The 15893-nt window shown below is 42.1% G+C and overlaps 1 protein-coding gene across 2 annotated transcripts in view; it reads left to right on the forward strand.

Annotated features, from left to right (window-relative positions):
• DPP6 (dipeptidyl peptidase like 6) overlaps positions 1 to 15893 on the forward strand; it is a 517278-nt gene that overhangs the window by 285656 nt on the left and 215729 nt on the right. Inside the window, exon 6 of one of the 2 annotated variants that reach the window (XM_058533884.1) lies at positions 10165 to 10217. The exons of the other annotated variant lie outside the window; for it this stretch is intronic. Coding sequence (XP_058389867.1) covers positions 10165 to 10217 — 53 coding nt within the window. The remainder of the gene's footprint in view (positions 1 to 10164; positions 10218 to 15893) is intronic. 2 annotated transcript variants of the gene reach the window in all.

Below are 15893 nucleotides of genomic sequence, written 5' to 3' on the forward strand. Positions count from 1 at the left end.
GAAGCTGCTCCAGCCACAGGAGCAGGTGTTGTGAGGCTCAAGTTAAAGAATATAGAAAAATGTTTTGTAAATTCTAAAGACTTACACAATGTAAGGAAGTTTAATTTATTTTTATCTTGCATCTCCACAAGGCTGGGCCTACAGGTAGTGTATGCAGGCAAGAAAAAGAAGACAGTAAACAGCAAGAAAAAAGAAAATGTTATGTTCTCAAGCAAAATCAGGAATGAGTCAGAAAGGCCTGGCAAGACAACAAAATAGAAAAGTCGGTGAAGGAGGAAGTCGCTCCCAGGACTAACATGAAAATCAGGCATCTGTTTCTTAGTGGCTGGCCAACTAGAGGACAGGGATGTGACAGAGCTCAGGAAGAAGTCGGGGCACACTGGTGTGTGTCCTTGAAATTAGTTAGGAAGGAAGTTCTCATGGATCGCTTCCTCTGAATTTCTTCCTAGCAACACTACAACTGATTTCATTTGTTTCCAGAAGATGAGCCTGAGACACATGGACGTGCTACTTGAATTGAAATGTCCAAGTGAAGACTGGAGGATATGATAGAAAAAATCACTCAGCTATTTCTGGATGTCAGAGATGCTCTTGGAATGGGTATTTGGAAACATGATTAGAATCACAACTGAACTTTTCGTGTTCATCTCTGAAATATGAGACGTTTACTTTATTTACATGCATCCTTGTTTTTAGTCATATTGTTTTTATATTCAGATGTTTGCATAGTAACTCATCACTGAAGAGCATTATACGTGAAGGACACAGAGGATGAAAGAAACACTCTCTTAATAAGTTAGATGAATGGGGATTGGTCACAAAAGAATGAATTAAAGTATCTTAGGGTTGGGTGTGGTATGGAGAGCAGAAGAAGACATTTGAAGACACAATGGGTTCAAGAGGAAATCACCATCTCTACTCTCTACTTCCAGAAAGTTTTTTGGAAGACCAGTTATTCCAGGAGGAAGGAAGGAGTTGAGATATAAATACTTAATCCTGAGGATTTGAAAATTACTTTTATATTTTGAAACTGACAACTATATGTCTCCCACATTTTAACTCTTGCCTAGATTGTCACAGTAAATTGTAAGTTCCATATAGTGGGGAAGGAAAGGCGTGCAACCAGGGGGAAAATGAAGAACATTTAGTTTATATAGAGCCATTTCCTAATATTCATCTTATATCACAGGAGCTAAACATCTTTACTTTCTACTAAATATTTCAATTTGTACCTAGTCATTTGAGCTCCTCTAGAAAATGTTTCTTTTTAAGTCATTACAGCAAGAGATTTAACTTCATGAAAATGCTATAAAATAAATTGGCAGGGTGTACGGAAATGTGTGCCAAACACAGTCATTAGAAGGTAGGGGTGACCGTGACCTTCTGCTTGAGAGAAGACGCCTCACTAAGAAGGACTGATTCATTCAGGAAATTTTCCATCATCGTTCAACTTCAACATCAAGACTTATAATTCACTGGACCATGAGCGATAAGAGCAGGGACAGAGACCAGGCAGGAAGTGGATATTTCAGCAAGATCTTGGGTCATTGGATTGTGCCCACTGAAAGACGTTAATGAAACAGGAGATTAAAAACCAAGCAGAGACTGACTCTGCCATGACGTGAGATTTCTGCAGGATCTTAGGAAAGGAGGAGTGTGGATTCCGCGTGTGAGAGGGACATAAATAACTTCTGTCACTGTCAGGAGCTTGTCAAATCTGACATGCTAATACTTGAACTCAGTGATCCAGGTTTAGGCAGCTAGGGCATATACCGAGACGCAGTTAAACCTATGCACCGAGCCAGGGCAGAGAGAGGGGAAGGCAGAGGGGCACGATCCTCAGTGGGGACTTGAGGAATTCTCTGAATGGAAAGGAATTTTAATGGTCACCAGGTTTAATCTCATCACTCTCTGGGTTCTCCTTGATGATCCAGCAAATTCGGTTTCCATACTTTTATTAAAAGGGGCCAGTAAGCCTTTTCATCGTCAGATAGCTTTAATTACCAAAAGTTAGCATCATTGGTCTGAAATCTATTTCCTTATAATGTGTACTTGTCCACATTATTCCTACCCTTGGAGCAAATGAGAACAGGCCTGCTCACACTTTCTCCAGGAGCTCTCTAAAACCTTAAAGACACCTCTCCATCTCCCCTTAGTCTTCTCTCTTCTGGGCAGGCCACCTGCTGTTGCTCCAGGTGTGTCTCAGGTGGCTTCCTTTCCAGACTCTAGCCAACCTGGTCATCTTCTCTAGGGTATTTTGGCTTATTGGTTTTACTCCCAGAAAAAAGTGCCACCCTCAACTGGACCCATTTGTCCAAATGTTAAGGGAAAGAGTTTCTAGACAAGATAGTCATCATCTCTTCCCAGAAAGATCTTACAAACTGGTTAGCTCTTGTCTCAGCCACATTATTGAAGATGTGCTTATTGATTTTAATTATTCAAAGAAGGACCTAGGTGGAATATTTGAGGGAGTCTCCTCTGCACTGTAGACCCACCTGATAATTAGTCATTCCACAGAGCGAGTCTTCAAGGGCTTCCCAGAAGCACAGCAGCTGCTGAGTGATTGGGGAGATCATGATAATGGCTGGAATTAACTACTAAAACCAGGAGTGCAGAGTTTTTAGAAGAATGTGTCAAGACCAAGACTTAGGAACACACCTTATAAATGTGGCAATTTATGAAGTATTTTTGAAAAAATGGGGCGTATGTTTCCTCACCTCACCTCTCCCCATATCGACTGAAAGGGGGGTACCTGGGGTTCAGACTTAATGGTTTGGTCTTCACTGCCCTCTTAAAGGTTATCAGGGACACAAGGTAACTTTGGGAGATGTTGGGTGTCTGTTACCTTGATTGTGATGATGGTATCACAGATGTTTGCATACGTCCAAACTCATCAAATTGTGCACATTAAATGTGTGCTGTGCTTTGTATATCAATTACACTTCAGTAAAGCTGTTTTTAAAAAGGTTCTGAGGGGACAAAAGGAACATTTACAGGGCATTACCTTCAGGAAGTGTCTGTCATGGTCCACGAAACCTTGGCTTGAATTTTGCAGGCAGATTGCTTTCTCTCTCCTAGGAGACTGGCCACTGAGCTAATTCCCAGCAGAACCAGGTAATCACCATGCCAGCTAGAACCTAACGGAATTTCCTTCTCTTTTGGTATCAAAGCCTTTAAAATTGTGAGGAGACAGATCCTCTGAGTAAATACTTTATTTTCTCCAACTTTAAAGCCAAGAAATCTCACATTTTCCAGCTTCTCTTTAGAGTTTTTATTTCTCTCCTTCAGGTTTGTATTTTTCTTCACTCATTATCCCTGACATCTCGTGCAGATAATTTTCCTTCTTTTTCTTTTTTTCCCATCTGATTTCCAAATTTCCCTTTCTTTTCCCTGCCTGATCTGTCTTTTTCCTGTCTTAGTCTTTCTCTGTTCACGTTACCGTGTCTTATTTCTTTAACCACATGTGCCAGCCATGGTGTCCTTGAGCCTAGCTTGGGAGAATCTTACTCTGAGCTCATCTACACCCTCTGATATGTTTCATTTCCTCTATGAATAGAATATAGGGTCAAATAAGGAAGGGATAGTGAGTGTCCCCTGGAGCGATCTGCTTGGTAATGTGCACACCCATTCCAGAGAATCCCTCACAACAGCTCTCTAGCCTCTACTTGGATTCCCTCAGTGCTGGGGAGCTCAGCACTTCAGGGGACTCTCCATCCCATTACTGGGACACTCTAATGAATAGAGTGATTGTGCTGACCAGGCACCCAGTCCAAAAGGCAGCAATCTCAGAGGTTTTCTCACCTCTACCATCCCTCGAAATAGGTCGGCTCCAATTCTGCTCTTCTCAGTGAGATTCCTGTTTTCCTAGAGCCCAAAGGAATAAAGAGGAAAGAATTTCAAGGATTCTGTACAATGCTAGTAGCTAGATCATGTAATTCTCCTCAAAATTTAAACAAAAGCATTCTTTATTCCTTTCGCAGGGTTTAAATTTCCTGAGTGAATACTCATAGCTCTTACCTCTATTTATGTAGGAGAGGTTGAGTAATTTGCCCAAGTTCACCCATCAAGCGAGTAGCAGGCTGAGAATCAAAGGCATGCTTACTCTAAAACCACGTAATAGCGGTAGTAGCTACACAGCGGTAGTTGTGTCCTCCTCCAAATCTGCTCCAACCCCCCACCCCTACACCCAATTTGGCACATTGTTAAGAAGGGAGCTCTGGTGGCAATGGGAAGGAGGAAGAGGAGCCCTGGCGGAAAGCTGGCCAGTAAACTGGAAGGTCCTGGGATCACTCAGGCATCCCAAACCAGGGCAGTGTTCCTGGGAGTAGACACATGGTAGGAATGTAAGGAATGTTCCAAAGTTACAATGTCCAGTGAGACTTGGAAACCAATTGTACATGGACATAAGGAAGGTAAGGAACAGGAATGGTTGAAGCTAATTCCAATGTTTTTCTACTGAGAGACCAGCTAAATGGAAGAACAGAAGATAGAATTCTTTAGTGGGAAAACAGTTTATTTTGTTTTCAAAATATTGAATTTGGGGTACAAGTTTTGGGTAAAACCATCCATGCAGAAAGGCCCAGCACAACCTAAAAATATGATCCTAGAACTCAGAAGATAGGTCAAGCATAAAAATGTGAATTCAGTAAGAAGCCATGTAAAAAAGCAGAAATGAATGGGATCTGCCAGACCACGGGTGTAGACCAGCAAGAAAAGACCTCCAAGGATGGCGGGTTGGTGCCTGCATCCAATCAAGGGGTCTTCAGCCACAGAAAAGAAAAGCAAAGAGGCTGGAAGGAGGAAGGGAGAAGAATGAGGACAGTGACCTGTCATGGAATGAAGAAAGGAGAAGGATTCCTATCACTGTCATCTCATACTGCGGAGAGATTGAGCAGACTGGAAATTAAAAAGACGGCGTTATATATGGCAGCCGGAAAATCACTTGGAGATTGAAGTTTGAGAATATTGGGAGTATATTGCAGTGGGTTAGAAGTGAATAGAAAGTGAAGCAGTGTAAACTTTTCTTATGAAGTGACATGATAGTTAAAAAGAAGGAAGAGTTCAAGGCGAATATGGCAGGGATATTTTTTTTAATGCAGGAAATTTGAGTCATATTCTAAAGATTTGGGAGAAGGAACAATGAAGGCAGAGAGAGTGGTGAAAAATATAAGACAGGGGATTTTGTGCTGGAAGAGTTGATAAAGTTCAACCGGAAGCAAAAGGGAATGGGGTCGAGACCTCAGGATTGGTTTTGGAAAGGAATATGGTAGCTTCTTTCTGTAGGAGAGGAAGGATGGAGAGGAGGTCTGAAGTCAGGCACTGGCTATGGGGATGAAGAGTGGGTGATGGATTTGAGAAGGACTTAAGAAGTTATTTCAGCACTATTTGAGGATACATTGAATTGGAATAGAAAGAGGAAGGAGGCGAAGGATGGCGTCAAGGAAAATTAGGTTTTCAGCTCAGTTTACTGAGTGGATGATGGAGCCACTAACTGAAATAGGAAATATCAAAGAAGAACTAGGTTTTAAGAGTTGTTGAAGAGTTTATTTTGGAGAATGTTGAGTTTTTGGTGCCCGAGAGGCATGAGATGGAGATGTCTAGGTGGAAGTCTGGTGTACTGGTCTACAGATGAGGAGCTAGACCTGTGAGTGTTACCAATATTTAGGTAATAATGATTTAAAACTACAAGAGCGGATGATTTCCTGGAGGAAGAGGATGTAAAGTGAGGCTGCATGAATCTGCGGGATGGGGCTGAGGTAGGAAAGGCCGTAGAGAAATAAAAAATGTGGTTCAGTGGGAGTGATGGAGGAGAGAGGATAAGAAAGAAAGCTGTGAGCAGAGGGACATTTCAGAAATGTAAGAAGCCGACCAAACATGAACTTAGCCCAGGACAAACACTTGACTGACTGTTTTTCCCCCAATTATTGAATGCCAATATCAACTATTTTGCATGATATATTAAAAAAATAATTTACTGAAGTTGTTTTCTCATCTTGTGAATGGTGTTTTGGGTAGCAAGTTTTCATGTATTCATTTTCCAAGGGAAATTTGATGGTTTAGGAAGAAACCAAAGTAACTCATATTCATGAACTTCTAGAAGGGCGCTCTTAGAAAAATAACTGGATGCAGTCTAACTTCCAACTTTGTCCTCTTTTTCCATGATCAGAAGGATTTAAAGTCTATTTTAAAGAAGGAAACATAAATACAACAGATAAATAGAGACTACAAAAAACAGAAAGAGCAGAAAGCTTTTCTCTCTCTAAGGAACAAATTCTTTCAGTGAGATGGAGCTTTTTTCACATCCTTCACGATAAAGCCTTGTGTAAAAGCAAACTCTTAGAATCTGTGCTCTTGAAGGAGTTGTTTCCTTTGTGCCTCAGGTCCTTTGGCTCCAGTTGAGGGGAGATTTTGTGGAAGAGAATGGTATTTGATTGCTTCATCTTGGAGCAATGAGAAAATCGTCTCCTCTTCCTCCCTCTTCCCCACTTTTTTGAGAATAACTCTTGAGTCATAATTGCACTTCCATTTTCAAGGTTTTCCATTTGCATTAACAGTTTACTCTGGAGGCTTCTTTCACATACAGACTTGGAAGATCCAGCATCTCAGACTTTTGTCTGCCTCTACTTCTTGACTCTCATTTTTGTTTGAATCTTTCTAATTAGTGATTCAGTTTTCAAGATATTTGATTACATTTCCCATCCATACATGCTGTTTTTTCCTTTTTGCCTCAAAGTACAGGCATAAAAATGAACATAGATAGTTCTCTCATCTTCTTACCATTGTCCTTAGAAGGTTATGTTAATTTGGTCTTCCTTTTTCTCATTGGTTCCACTTGGAAGATATTCACGGAGCTGAATTTCAGAGTCACTTAGCAGTATGTTTAAAGAGGTGTGCGAAGATGTAAGTCTAGGTGTCTGTTTGTGAATGGCATAACCAGGGAATGAATTGAAATCACTGTTTCCAGATGGATTAAAGAAATAGCCCTTCAACCAAGAAAGACAGTACGTGTCTTTACTTGGCTTATTTATTGTATCTGTTGGTATCCTGGATTTTTCAGCTGACAGCAACCAACTTGGACTTATAACTTGAGTTAAGAAATACACTCTTTGTTCAGGCTATCTCCAATGTAGTGTTTAGAGAGAGACAGACCTCAGATCAAGTCTTGCTTGGGTTTGACTTAAATTCCTTAAGATTCAATTTTCCTATATTAAAAATGGAATAATAGGGGCCAGCCCCGTGGCATAGCAGTTGAGTGCACACACTCGGCTGCTGGCAGCCCGGGTCCAGAACCCCGGGCACGCATCAATGCACCGCTTGTTAAGCCATGCTGTGGCAGCATCCCATATAAAAGTGGAGGAAGATGGGCACAAATGTTAGCCCAGGGCCAGTCTTCCTCAGCAAAATGAGGAGGATTGGCATGGATGTTAGCTCAGGGCTGATCTTCCTCACAAAAAAAAAAGGGGGGGATAATAATGCCTACCTCAATGAGACTGAATGAGTTCATGTATGCTAAGGAGTTGGCATACTACCTAATATGTAGTACGAGCTCCATAAATGCTAGCCACTGTCACCATTAGTTTCATCAGCCTCCACATCATCATCATCTCCAGTGCTTTGAACTGTTCTGCGCAGTCATTTCAAAGGCTTCCTCTGAGGGTTTTGGTTGGGGGAGTGGTCATCCCCAGCCCCTCACCTCTTTTCTACTGACACTGTTTTTATAAGGACTTTGTTTGTCTGTTTCTTTTAGAAGTTGCTGGAAGTTTATAGGGAGGGAACCCAGTAACTCAGAAGAGTTCTATCCACATCTGATTTAATAATTATCTTTTTCTCTGGATTTAAACCAGATATATGATTTACATATTGCTGTGTAAGAAACTACCCAAAACTTAGTGGCTTAAGACAACCAACATTTATTATCTTGCCGTGACTGTGGGTCAGGAATTTAGGACCATCTTGTCTGAGTGGCTCTGGCTCAGGGTCTCTCATGAGGTTGCCATCCAGGTGTCATCCAGGGCTGCACCATCTGAAGGCTTGACTGGGAATGAAGAACCCACTTCCAAGCTCCCTCATGTGGCTGGTGGCAAGAGGCCTCAGTTCCTTGCTGGCTATTGGTGATCTAACGGGGTGGAACCTGGACCCCTCACCACGTGGACCTGCTGCTTGAGTGTCCTCACAACATGGTGGCTGTCTTCCTCCAGAGCCAGTGATCTGAAAGAGAGCAAGAAGGAAGCCAGAGTACCTTTTATAACCTGGTGTCAGAAGTCTAACGCCATCATTTCTGCCATGTTCCCTTCATTTGAGTCACTAAGTATGCCAACACTCAAGGATACAGATTAGGCACCACCCCTCACTCCTCACCCCTCCTTCTTTTTGCCTCTACTCCCTCTCCCCATTGTCTTTCCTCCCTCCTCCTCTGCCCTTGAGGTACGTCAGTTGCCTATCTTAAGAAACAAAGGTAATCTTTTGCCTGCCTGGGGTTACTGTGAAAATAAAGTGAGATAAATAGTATGAAAAGGTACTTTTGGAAGGAGAATTTAGAAACACTGTACAACATAGCACCATATACCATAACGTGGAGAAATGAGGCGGATCCATCTTCCCTCTGCCCTTGCATCGGAGGAAGCCAGTCCAGCTCAGAGGCCCTGTTTAGTCCAAGTGCAGGTCCTCTGATGGGCTCTCTCTGAGCAGTAATCTACTTAGGACGCGGGAGGTGGTACACAGGCCCTTCTTTCTTCTCCTGGGGGAGCAGTGTCCCCATCACTTCAGGAATAATGAACTGAGGTAGGCTCATGGGTTTCTTATTAGACGGCCGTGGCAGCTCCGTGAAGTTCTCCTCATGATTTTGTTCCTTAGTGGCTATTTCTTCACAACTTCAGGACTAATTTCTGAGTCAGATGCCCATCCACTGCCCTACAGTAGGCCACCCCAGGCCCCATATTTCTGGTTCAGGAATGTCAGGTTCTCAGGAAGCGCAAAATTATTGGAACTTAAGTGCTCTTGCTTATTTTTATATCTGGGTTCTTTTCCTCCAAATAACTCTAATCCACTGTGATTTTCTAGAAGTTAATTCAGGGGCCCAGACTAAGCAGGAAGTCCATGATATTAGCAAAATCCTACCTGTTTTCTTTTGAAGGCTCATTTCCATCATGAGTCCCCCAAGTGCATTCCTCTCTTGCACACGCTTTACGTTAGATCTATCTTCCTTGCCCTGCACGCCCCTCACCTATTGTCTTTAGAAAGGTGGTTTGAAATGCCAGTTACTGAACATTTACCCACACAGGGTGCCAGCTCTCAGAAGTTTCATAGGTAAAGGAAAGGGAAGTGAAACAGGGTTCTCACTTCAACCCTACAGAGTAACCCATCACATTCCATACGCCGAGGAGGGTCTTGATCCAGAAAGCTGGAGATGAAAGATGCCAAGATTTCGCGAACTGCCATGCTCTCCCTTCTTTTGGGTGTCACTCGAGTTCTATTCATTGCGTTTATGGGTTGGGAAGTAATCTCCTGGCTCAGGAGTTTAAAAGGTACACCTGAGATTTGGGGGTTATAGGAGTTTAGAAATACTGTTTTGTTTTGTTTGTTACCTTAGTTTTGAAAGCACGCTCCCCTCTTGCAGTGAGTTCTTAGTTTATTAACCACTCTCTGAAACTAAAAGGCGCACATCAAATTGTACAGAGGGACAGGACTTTGCCCATTTAAGCCTATCTTGGCTTCAGTATTGCCACTCACTGAAGATACACAATGGAATCTGCCATAATTTACAGGAAACTCCTGCAGTACAAGGGTCTTACTGTCCCACTGGGTCTAGCTGACTGTCTGACAGCCTCTGATGACCACAGTGTCCTCGTTAGTTCTGTGCTACATTTAGTGGAGCTGGAAATCTATGCCCCTGATCTAATCACAAACCAGGTAGCCACGGAGATGACATCAAGCCTCTTGGCTGCCCTGTAAACCATGTGCAAATGACGGAAATAAAATAAACAGGATATGCAAATTAACTTCCTAAGTAAATAAAAGGCTTTGCCTCCAGGTCTCCTGATTAACTACTTTTGGTCCACTGATGCTTATTAGGATTCACAGGGATTTGAAAAATATCATAGTCACAGCCTTTGTCTCAATGCTCGCTTTTCTTCTTCTTTTTTTTTTTTTTTTTGTCTGTTTCAGATATATCAACACTCCTATACTGGATATTATGTCCTGAGCAAAATTCCTCATGGGTAAGACTGTTCTTTCATTTTCTTAATTAGAAATCTGCAGACCAAAGCGAAGCCTGGAACACTGACTAGTTGCTTAATTCTTTGTGCAGGAAACGGGGCATTTTGACTTTTGGCAGCAAAGGGTCCTGATATTGTGGGACCTCTGTGACTCTTCCCTAGGTCACCACACCAAGGGTCAGGGGGTCGGTTGAGTCCAGCACTTGCCCATTTGTGAAGCTCCCCTTCTAGAACAACTCCGCCCACCTCTTGCTCTGGTTCCCCAGACTTACCCTCTAGGTCCTGCAGAGCAAGTATTTTTCCCTTGAACTGTGCTTTGCAACCAGGTGCAGCCCTGTCTCGGGCCACCAAGGACTCCCAGGAGGGTTCCTGGTTATATACATAATAGGGAGGGTGGCACCTCTAAGCTCACCCGGTCTCTCAAAAATGCATGATTTGGGACCCAAAAGTGTGTGTGGGAAGGAAAGTCATGAGAACGAGCATGATTTTGTAGGGTTTTCAGTGCTGGGTAGATGTGCTCACACAACATGGGGGTGCAGTGTCAGTAGCTCTTCTGTGGATTCCAAAGGCAGTAAGACATGGTTATGGTTGGGCGAAGCCATTGGTTGAGCTGGACACACAGAAAAACAGTTACAGAACCAGGAACCTGGGGCAAGGATGGCTTTTCGTTGTTTTCATTTTTATTCTTTCTTTCTCGTCCCTCCTCCTCCTTCTTCCTCATTATTTCCTCCCCTCCCCCATCCTCCTGTAACAGCTCCCCCCAGCCTTCTTGTTCCTCACCTCCTCCTTCTCCTTCATACCTTCCATGATTTCTTTCACAGTATTTTGAAAAGGTTTGGTGCTTAGGAAATGTTCAAAGAAATTGGATTGTGCTGCTGGCAATGTTGTGTAGGTTCCTGTGAATATTTAGGGGGAGCCATCCTAATTTTCCCAAGCAAATTTAAACAAACAGCAGGAGTTGCTAAAAAATATTGTTTCATAGCAGAGCGTTAATCACAGCACGAATGTATGCAACGGCCACTGTCCATTTTCTACTGAGTTTAGATAGAATATGGTCATATTCTTGGAAAACAAACATGGGGAAAATCATTTCCTTAGGACTTCAGATAAATGAAAGATGCGTGTAGATATGCAGCAAAATGTGATTAATAGTTTCTCTTAGACTATTAGGAAAATCAAGCCCAACGAAACTGAAGACGACCCACGGTAGTATAAATAAAGTATCCATAGGCATTGTTTTATTTAAAGCATATTTCAAATAGAAACTTGAATGTTTTTCACTAGGGAGGAATTATTCTATTATTTTTCAAGCAGATATGCATCTTCAAAGGTCACGGCAGGCAGGAGCGTAATTATGCCTTGAGATTTATCTACCCCCCCGGGAACAATAGAATTTATTGTAGGTGATGGATATTTTATTCCACCTTCCATAAATTTGTAAACTCAAAACTCTAAAAGCATTTTACGCCTAACACCCTGCACTCACATTTTACCGCACCAGTCAGAACAAGGAGAATAGATTCTGAGAACCTGGCACAAGAGTTTGCCAGCCTAGCTGCAAACCTAAGGATGAGGGGGTCTGTGTTGAAGACTTAGTTTCAGTGCTCATGGTGATGATGATAATCCCCCCATAGAGGATGCCAACATATAATGAGCTGCTTTTGGAATTTTTAAAATAATCATAGTAATAATTGCCATCGTTTATTGGTTGACATTCATGCACATTTACCCCAGCACAACAGCCCTGCAAGAAAAGCATTCTTACCCCCATTTCACAGAGGGAGCTCTGAGAGGTTAACTAACTGCCCAACATCACATAACTCATATACAGTAGGGCCGCAATCCCAGCGCAAGCCTGGCTGACTCCGAGCCCCATCCTATTAAAACAGTCCCCTTGCGTTATGTTATAGCCATAAATATCAGATTTTTAGTGGTGCTAATTTCTTTCTGTTCTGAGAACTCTTGTATGATTGAAAGATGTAGCAGGTCACGTGTTACATTTACTGGAAATGACCTCTGGTGGGTGAGGAAGTCTATGGCCCAGCCCATCACCGTGTAAACTGGCACAGCATCTCCCAAAATGGCGTTACTCAATCACCCAACTCTTCTCTGTCATGAGATTGTTTATGGAAAATGAATCAATTAATTAATTTCCAATATTGTCAAAATATTTGTGTCAATGAGACAGTGGATTTCTGAACTGGAGGAACCCTTAGGCCTTGAGTTTTTGCAACTTCAACCTCCGGAAGGAGCTTACTGACTTCTCGCATAGTCAGTGGTGCAAATTCTCCCCCAGCAGGCAGGAGGAGAACACAGTCCCGCCTTTTAAGGCTTATGCTATAGGTGGGTTTGGGGTAGAGAAGAAAGCACAGTTGTCTTTTAAAATAAAAATAAGGCTCTGTTAAAAATTTAAATTTACATTACTCATAGTACAAAAAAACTAAGCTTTTCTTAATACTTCTGAAGACACAGATTTATATCTTTTTCACAAATTCTCACCTCTCCTTTCATCACTCTCTCCCCTAAATTCTTCACTTCATACCAGAGACCATTCAACCTGCAGGATGGGATTATTTGTCATTTATAACTTGATTTTTTTTATTAGCTTCAGGCTTTCCAATGAGTCACAGAGAATGGCTGAATTAATTTTTCAATGCGGTCTGAGTTCTGGTTTCCTTCCTTTTTGCCAATGGCAGAAGAATTTGGGGAGGGTATATCCTCTTTTAGCCAACCTTGGCGGTCTAGTGGTTAAGATTTCCCAATCAGGGAACCACACCACCTGGCTGTCAGTTGTCATACTGTGGCGGCTGCATGTTGCTGTGATGCTGAAAGCTGTGCCACTGGTATTTCAAATACCAGCAGAGTCACCCGTGGTGGACAGGTTTCAGCAGAGCTTCCAAGACAGACTAAGAAGAAGGACCTGGCCACCCACTTACGAAAAAATTGGCCATCAACACCCTATGAATAGCAGCGGAGCATGTCTGATACGGCGCTGGAAGGTGAGAGGATTGTGCAAAAAGACAGGGCAGGGTTCTGCTCTGCTGTGCACAGGGTCTCTAGGAGTCAGAATCAACTCCACCTCACTAACAACAGAAATACCCTCTTTTCTGTCTCTCTCACGAGCCAGAAAGAAGCCCTCCTGTCCCCTGCTTTAGCTTCCTCCTACAGTTGTGGCCTCTGTAGCTGGAGCCAGGTAGAATCCTTTTGGCTGTAATGGCTGGAGTTATAATGAGAATCCCAAGACAGCTGAATTTTCATCTATTCAAAGATCTACAGCCTAAGGGTAGGTTTGTTTGACTTTCACATACTAAATTTTCAAAAAAGGTATTCTTAAAAGACATGAATCTTTTCTACAAATGTGTTTATTAAACCAGAATTAAAGCTAGTTATTTTTAACATAAAATGTTTCACTAAGTTTTTATATCAGAATTTCAACAAAATAAGGTAATCCTTTGTAATAGAGATTATAGGCAGCTAAATGTTCTCTATTAAGGGTCCACTGTGTGTTTTCATAGAAGTTTTTTGTAGACATGACTGCTTCGTGACATTTTCCTGACATGACTTTTTTCTTGAATTAGTTTTCCCTTCAACTTGAGTGTTTTTAAAAAAAATCATATTTCTATATGATTATAATTTCCCATATCTATTAGGATCATTCTGAAAATCATATGGGCTAGAGAAAATCAATCCTTCCATAATGGATATCAATTTTAAGAAAAATTTGGCATACCCCTTAATTAGGTAGCGTTGGCATTTTAGGGTTTGGCAAACAGAGTAATAATAGAACAGAAACTGAGAAGTGTTCATAGGTATTTTTGTTTACATGCCAGGCCATTTTCTGTGGATATTGTTGCCTGACTTTGCATATTTACTGGTATTTTTCGGGCACCAAACAAAATTGTACAAAAATTGTATTCCTTTGAAATTCTGGTTGACTTATGAAGTCACGTTCTATGTCTGTGAAAATAATAAACTGAGACATAGATTCCTTCTGCCCAGAATTACTCTCTAGCTTTATAGGCTGGGATGCAGAGGAGCAGTCCATTTATTTAGAAAATAGGTATCTAGGCTGATAATAGACACACAGCACCCAGCGCCTTGCCTACCGTCGTGATGCAGGAGTTAAGAACTTAAGCTGTGTAGTCACATAGACTTGGATTTGACCCCAGGCTGCCACTGATTTTTGTGTGTGACCTTGAGAGTTGCTGTACTTCTACAGATGTTAGTTAGTTCTCATAGTTTTAAAAAAATGATAGTAAAAGTGTCTACCTCAGGGCCGGCCCGGTGGCGCAAGCGGTTAAGTGCGCGCGCTCCGCTGCGGCGGCCCGGGGTTCGCTGGTTCGGATCCCGGGCGCGCACCGACGCACTGCTTGGTAAGCCATGCTGTGGCGGCGTCCCATATAAAGTGGAGGAAGATAGGCACAGATGTTAGTCCAGGGCCGTCTTCCTCAGCAAAAAAAGAGGAGGATTGGCGGATGTTAGCTCAGGGCTGATCTCCTCACAAAAAAAAAAAAAAAAAAAAAAAAAAAAAGTGTCTACCTCATAGGCACATTATAAGAATTAATTGGGGGCCGGCCCTGTGGCTTAGTGGTTAAGTGCACGCGCTCCGCTGCTGGCGGCCCGGGTTCAGATCCCAGGCGCGCACCGACGCACCGCTTCTCTGGCCATGCTGAGGCCGCATCCCACATGCAGCAACTAGGAGGATGTGCAGCTATGACGTACAACTATCTACTGGGGCTTTGGGGGGGAAAAAATTTAAAAGAATTAATTGGAATGATACATGCCAAATGCACAGCAGAGAACTTTGCTTCTAGTGAGAGCTTGGGAATGTTATTTCTTAATGTTGTAGAAAGTACCCAATATACGTTTGTAGTCTCATAATTAAGTATTATCAGACTTTACTTTCTAGTCAGCTCAAATCCTTTCTGTTATAAGGAGAAGAATGATATATCCCTACAGTAATAAAATTCCCTTTAGTAATTTTTCAAAGCTAAGGTTTGTTCTGTGACACTCAGGTAATTATAATCCCCATGTGATTTTAATTTCTCTCTTCAAAGAGATGTCTAAAGCCTCAACTATCTACAATTCTCAATGCTTGATAAATTCTTTTTTATCTCATCTCAATCTGACCTAATGCAATTAACTTTTAAGGCATTCTTGTTTTGCCTCCAATGGAAGCAGAAAAGACAACATAGGTCAACAAATATATATTGAAATGCTGTATTGAACAACAAAACCGTGATTGCTATCCTTAAGAAGTTCAAAATCCTGTTGAAAAGGAAAGACACGGACTTATATAACAATATATAATTAAGTGCCCCAAATGAATATTTTAAACACTGAACACAAAAGAAGAGAGAGTTGTGGGCATCAGGGATGTCATAAAAGGATCTCATAAAGGGAGTCTGACTTGAGCTGAGCCTTATAGGTAAGTAAGTGGTTTTCTGTCTTCTTTTTTTTTTAAAGATGGAGACAGAGAGGAGCTATTCCAGGTTGGGTAAATCATTAAGCAGGCTTGACCTTTGCAATGAGCCAGCATCTTCCTGGAATTAGTGGGGTACCAGGCCAGGCTGGAGCAGAGGTGTTCACATGGGATTCTGCATGGATAGAGAAAGGGTTGGGTGAGTTTTAGGATGAGCCTGGAGTGTAGAGGACCTAAACACCACCCCGGTGTGCTGG

This window comes from Diceros bicornis, chromosome 3 (assembly GCF_020826845.1).
Source record: "Diceros bicornis minor isolate mBicDic1 chromosome 3, mDicBic1.mat.cur, whole genome shotgun sequence".
Taxonomy (NCBI): domain Eukaryota; kingdom Metazoa; phylum Chordata; class Mammalia; order Perissodactyla; family Rhinocerotidae; genus Diceros; species Diceros bicornis.